This window comes from Polyodon spathula, chromosome 18 (assembly GCF_017654505.1).
Source record: "Polyodon spathula isolate WHYD16114869_AA chromosome 18, ASM1765450v1, whole genome shotgun sequence".
Classification (NCBI taxonomy): Eukaryota; Metazoa; Chordata; class Actinopteri; order Acipenseriformes; family Polyodontidae; genus Polyodon; species Polyodon spathula.
In genome coordinates, this window is record NC_054551.1 from 19,791,644 (window position 1) to 19,797,643 (window position 6,000).

General features: G+C 34.3%; 1 protein-coding gene across 4 annotated transcripts in view; it reads left to right on the forward strand.

The window, feature by feature from the left end:
- LOC121331093 (tubulin polyglutamylase TTLL7-like) overlaps positions 1-5,712 on the forward strand; it is a 69,970-nt gene extending 64,258 nt beyond the window's left edge. For all 4 annotated transcript variants that reach the window (XM_041278260.1, XM_041278263.1, XM_041278261.1 and 1 more), the window contains exon 21: positions 3,784-5,712. In XM_041278260.1, coding sequence (XP_041134194.1) covers positions 3,784-3,904 — 121 coding nt within the window. In that variant the 3' untranslated portion in view covers positions 3,905-5,712. The remainder of the gene's footprint in view (positions 1-3,783) is intronic.
- Positions 5,713-6,000: the final 288 nt, after the last annotated feature.

Below are 6,000 nucleotides of genomic sequence, written 5' to 3' on the forward strand. Positions count from 1 at the left end.
ACAGTTTCGTAAGACTGAATGCACACTGCACATCCTTTCACTACCTCTTTGTTTGCCTGTGATATGACATGCTGCGGGAGGCTACACATGATTTAGCTTGCTAAAGATTATAGTTATCTCCCAATCTCCCATTCTGCCTGTGGGCTCCCTGAACAATAATGTCTCCTCATTTCTCTCGTTACCCTCAGTCTCAGTGTACTTGACAATTGCCATGTGATGCATACAAAAAATGCAGCTCTTCTTTGTAAGGCACTTCATGAATGCATTGCCAGAGATGACCCACTTTCTAAACAGAGTAGAAGCTGAACTTTGTTATTTTTTCATTAACTGTGCATGCTTTTTCCTCACTGGAAGTCAAACTTGATTATACCACTAAAATTGGTTTTGGGAGTACTGTCTCATATAGTCCTTCTTGCTCACAACCCCTGTTCCCGTGATTCATTACTGCATTGGCATGTGCCTGAACTTCTGAACTGAAGTGGCTGATTGTTCATCCTCCCTCACAAGCACACATCTTTTAAGTGTTCTTGGTATTCTGTTAAGAGGTACAAACCTTTATAATGGAAGGTCCAGCTACTTCCATAGACAATTTAATTAGAGGGTTCTTACAAGAGTACACCCCCGGAAATCATATTGTATTAGATTCAGATCATTATTCATGTTTTAGTTTTAAGCTAGTTTTCACATAGGCAGGGAGCAAAACTGAAACGGACTGAACAATTTCTATCAGCTGCCAAGGTTTCTTTCTTTTTTTTTTTTTTTTTAAACCCAGCAATTAGTAAATATTGGACCCTAGCCACGTGCTGTCATGTGGATCCTACTGTAGAATAATGAAAGATCAAGATATTTACCTTCAATAGAACCTGTTCATAGAAGAAAATATGTAAAGAATATTATGATAAACTTCACTGATTTATCCAAGTAATGCCAATTCGGTATGCCATATATGTTATAAATAGTGCGCTTACAAACCAGCCTCAAAAGCCAACATTTTCATATGCCATACATTATGAGTTGCTGACAATTTTGTGTAGTATCGATATTGTAAAGGTTTCCACTACTGATAATAAACCCCCTGGGTTTTAAACACACTTCTCAGATTGTCACTGCTCTGGATTTGCATCTTTATGTCCTGTAGCATTTTTTAACAAATAATCAGTGCTGTATTCACAGCTGCACCTGCCCAAATGGGGTAAACACACAGTCTAACACTATTTAAATCTTATGTGCATGTACGATAACAAGCATGCTGCATAAATATTTTAACACTGTCGGCTGGGCTATCTTGCTTTAAAGCCCAGCTATTTGCAAAACTTGCTGTGTTCCTGCTGCTTGAAAATATCACAGATTCGGTAGTTATACTGATAACATAGGCATCTATTATGCAAAAAATTATAAGGAAAACTACACACTTAAATAGGGTTGACAATATGAAAGGCAGCCTTTCGTACATGTTTTAACTATTAGCCCATATATGGTAATGTCAGACCCGCCCAATATGCCACACATAAGCCAAAAAGGCCTTATTCATGCATTCAAAATAACATGGATTCTGTTTCTGACCTTTATTTTTTTTTAAATTTAACACTCTGTAGGCACCTTAATTGTTTTGTTTTTTTAATTAGTTTTTTTTTTTTTTTTTTTAACATTGCTGTAACTTATTCCAAATTATGCCCAGAGCTGCAGCTTAGACAATTAGACACAGAGGTCTTGGCATTGGTATGTATCCCCGCAAGCTTGCTGACAACTGCTTTTTTTGACCAAACAAGAATTGAAAATCAAATTAGATGTCAAAGGAATATCTTAAAGAATGAGAGAGACAAAGGAGGGAGAGGCTGTTCAATCTTTATTTTTACTACAGACCATGATTGACACACCAATACACATGCTAATTACACATGTTGTTGCATGCCTAGGAAAGATTTATGCAAGTAAAAACAGATTAAAAAAAAAAAAAAAAAAACCCTTCTCTCTCTCCCCCACTGGCATTTTAAAACATTCCTATAACTCCACCCGTTGATCCTGTTAATTTGTTAAATCTGCTAATTCACAGTAAGGATTCATAAAATGAACCAGTCAGCAAATCCACTGTGCTATTTCACCTAATTGACCGTCAGCTAGTTTTGAATGAACTAGTTTATGTTTCCAACAGTGTAACACATTTTTATTATTTGTAGGAGATGCAATGAACAGTGGGAACTTTTAAAAGTGTGATTTGAAATAATTCCAAAAATACATTTTTGTGTTTGAACTCACTGAAGTATTTAATATCATTTAAAAGCTGAACTTCACATTTTAAGAAATAGACCTTACCAAAGGCACACCTTTCCATCAGGTCAAATTTAGGTTAACTAAAACTAAAACCAAACTAAATATTAGAAGAAGCTATGTTAATACTTTATGTTGTGTGGTATAAATAGATATGCAATTGATATTAAATTTACGTTCAATTATTCCTTGTTGCTTTCCATTAACATTTAAGTCAAATTAACCGTATTTTCAATTCAAAACATGTAAACAGTGGGAAATGATTGCATATTTTCAAGGGTAACAAAACATAATATAAATGGATGTGATATGCAATTACATTTTCACTCAACATTTGGTTAACATTTAGCAAGAAGCCAGCTATTGCATATTTATTAAATATTAATTTAACATTAATTTAATATGCAATTCCATATCTAGTTAATATTAATTTATGCCACACAATATAAAGCGTTACCAAAGCTACTAGGTTTAGTTGGTACTGTCGAAAATTACTTGCACATAACTAGGTAAATAAGATTTCTGTTTAAATATTCCAAAATTAACATATCTTCAATTAATCTACAGCAGTCCATATTATTTTCACCAGGTAGAAAAATAATATTTTATGAAACAACATTGGTCTTTGTTCTTCAAAGCTTACTAACAAAGAGAGGGTTTCTTTATTGTAAACAAAAGGCATGACAGGGGTTTACTCAACCAAAATATGTGAAATGCTCAAACCCAGGGCACAATCTAATTAGCTTTAGCTAAAAAAAAAACAACAAACAAAAGGAAATTAATTTAATGTTTATTCAATGCTATCTAAGTGAATTCAGAAGAGAAACACTGAACTCAGTTTGGCTGAACACTAATTTATGACTGGCATACAGTATAGTAAAGCATAATGCACATAGTGTAGAGCTGGTTCTATCGTTTGAATTGTATCTGCTCACAAGAGTTTGATATGTAGTATTTTTAGCCAAAGGGTTTTAACAGGTGCTTTGTGTTGCAGAAGACAAGGGGATGTAATATGGGAATGTTGCCTACAAGTGACGGCCAAAAAATAAAATCAATACTATGGAAGCTGTTTCATCATAAATATAATCTATGCACACCAATTTGTGTAATTTTTGCAGTTTTTTTAAGGTAGTGTTTCCTACTTTGCCTCCAGATTTTAAGTGTGAGCACCATCTTTAAAGAACTTCTGTATGTTATAAGATGTGATAAAGATTAGAAGATGGCACTTGTATCAAAGAATAATTTAAAAGTAGGAAAAATGCACAAGTGGGTCTACACATGATTCGATACAAATAGGAAACGTACAAATGTGGCAAGACAAATTCATTTCTGCAAATAAAAAAGTAAGACTTTTTCAAAATAAATATGAAATGTTTGGCTCTCAGTCCTTTTAAAATGATTTAACAGCAAAAAAAAAAAAAACCTGCGGTTTGAGGGTGGCAGTGTTGTGAGGTTTGCAGTTCCCACATTATGAGATAGAATCTAATTTCTTATTCTTCCTTTCCAATGCTTTAGGTATCTGTGGCCAGTCACATCCCAGTTCATCATGAAGTCACCGCCTTCAAGCTTCAACCGCACCCCTTCAGGAATGCCTCGATCCCGCAGCCTGCTCTCTACAAGGGTGGGCCAGTTCTAATCAAATGGAAAGGTTGCAATGCTTTATAAATAATCCTAATCCATTTGAAAAGAAATCTTTGAAGCCGAGTTAAAATATATCTGCTGTATCATATTTGCTCGCTGTACAGTGTCATAGTACTGTAATGAAAAAAAACTAATTTATTTTAAGATGTAAAAAATATTGTTTCACCAGTGAACACAAGAATGCTTCAGTGAAATTTAGACAGAATGAGATATCAAGTAATCGCTTGCGAAAATGCTTATTTTTGCTATTTGTGGCAAATGCAAACAAACAAACAAACAAAAAAGATTGTAGTGCTTATTCAAGTATACAGAGCTTTTTTTTTTTTTTTGTTACTTCAAACATTTTAGGGTTGGTTTGAAAGATTTGAGATTTGGCATGAGAGATTCTTTAACAGAGTTCCATTCCAGTCTCAAAAAGTGTTGTCCCTGTATGTACAGTAGGAACCCAAACAGGTTGTGCCTTTTAAGATGGGTTCTCTCAATATGAATAAATAAATGCACTCAGAGACATATCTGCAAGCAAGAGAAATATTAAATGTACATTTAGCTTTCAATAGGAGTGAAAAACAAAAAGCCAAAATTGCATCAATGCTTACAGTATAAACAGAGGGCTATGCAGCACTTTGTACTACCAAGGTCCTCTGTTTATTTATTGTATTTGCCATATACAGTGGTGACATCCTACACTGTCATGTCTGCTTTATGTTACATTGGGAACAAAGCCAACAGAAAACAAAGCACTGTCATATTGTTTTGTTACAGTAAAAGTTAATTGCAAACTGGTTGAAGGTTAAGAGTGCGAAACGTTTAAGAAAACAAAAATAATTCTTATTTAAGAAATATATACCGCAGCTTTTGAAGTACTTTAATTATTGCAGCAAGCTGCAAAATTTCCTGGATGTTATTACAAGCTGCACAGATCTTTTCATGTACAGCAAACCTGTCAGTTGGACAGAATGTTGCTTTCGGGATAAGTGCTTGATTCAGTAAACCTTCCCCCCCCCCCACACACATTTAAGTAAGTTGAAAGGCTTTTTTTAATACATGTATTTGTCATTTTAAGGTAATATGATTTTTTTTACAATTCCAATTTTGAGAGCGAAAGTAGGTTATTGAACAAATGTATTTTGTACCACAAAAACATGTCCTATTTTATCTGAAGTGCTTTGTTTTATACACAGAGTAGGTTCTGTTGTAGGCTTTTCGAGATTGTCTTGTACAGCATGTAATGAAATAAAGTGCCAGTTTCAAACTGAACACTATGCAGTCATTACTTTTCCTGTGCTGTATCCTGGCAATATATTTGTCAACATAATCTTAATTGTTTTGATCTTTTTATTCACATCATGCGTCTTGAAGCAGCTGGGGGAATACAACCAAAAACATTTCTCAGGATAACGAGGGTGTGTCTTGTGAACATCATAGTGTATCCAGATCATGCTCCCTCCTGCAACTCATTTTCAGTTACCACAATAGCCATTCATTTCTCTATGCCAGTAAGACAAATCCTCTTTCTCCTGGCACAAGTGAAATGTTCCCAGCTTTATTCCCCAGCTGATCTATCACCCATGGTGTTTGAAAAACAATTGAGATGATGCTGAAAAATATATAGCTGCAATAAGGATAATACCGGAAAAGGTAAAGTAACTCGCTTCTTACAAACACAGCATAGTGTCCTATAACCCTTATAGACTGCAGAGTATTTCATTCTTATTGCAAAATGCTACAATGATTACACCGTGTAACAAATTTTTTTTTTTTTTGTTGTTCCTGGGTAGTAAGTGTTATTTCCTAATTGCTTATGCCTCAAAAGTATAGAAAACGGCTATTATTCCCCACAAACTTTGCTTTTGTGACCAGGACAGTGATATTTCAAAATATCACTATTTCCAATGGGAAAACGGGCAAATGTGTGTCTTTTCGTTCACATAAAGTCAGAAAAAAACAACATATGAATCCAAATTAACATGTATTCATACTAAAGTAATACAAAAATGACTACAAAAGATTTAGAAGCGAGTAGTTTTTCGAGATTTAGAAGTGAGTAGTTTTTCGAGATTTACGATTATACTGTATTGACGAAACGACACA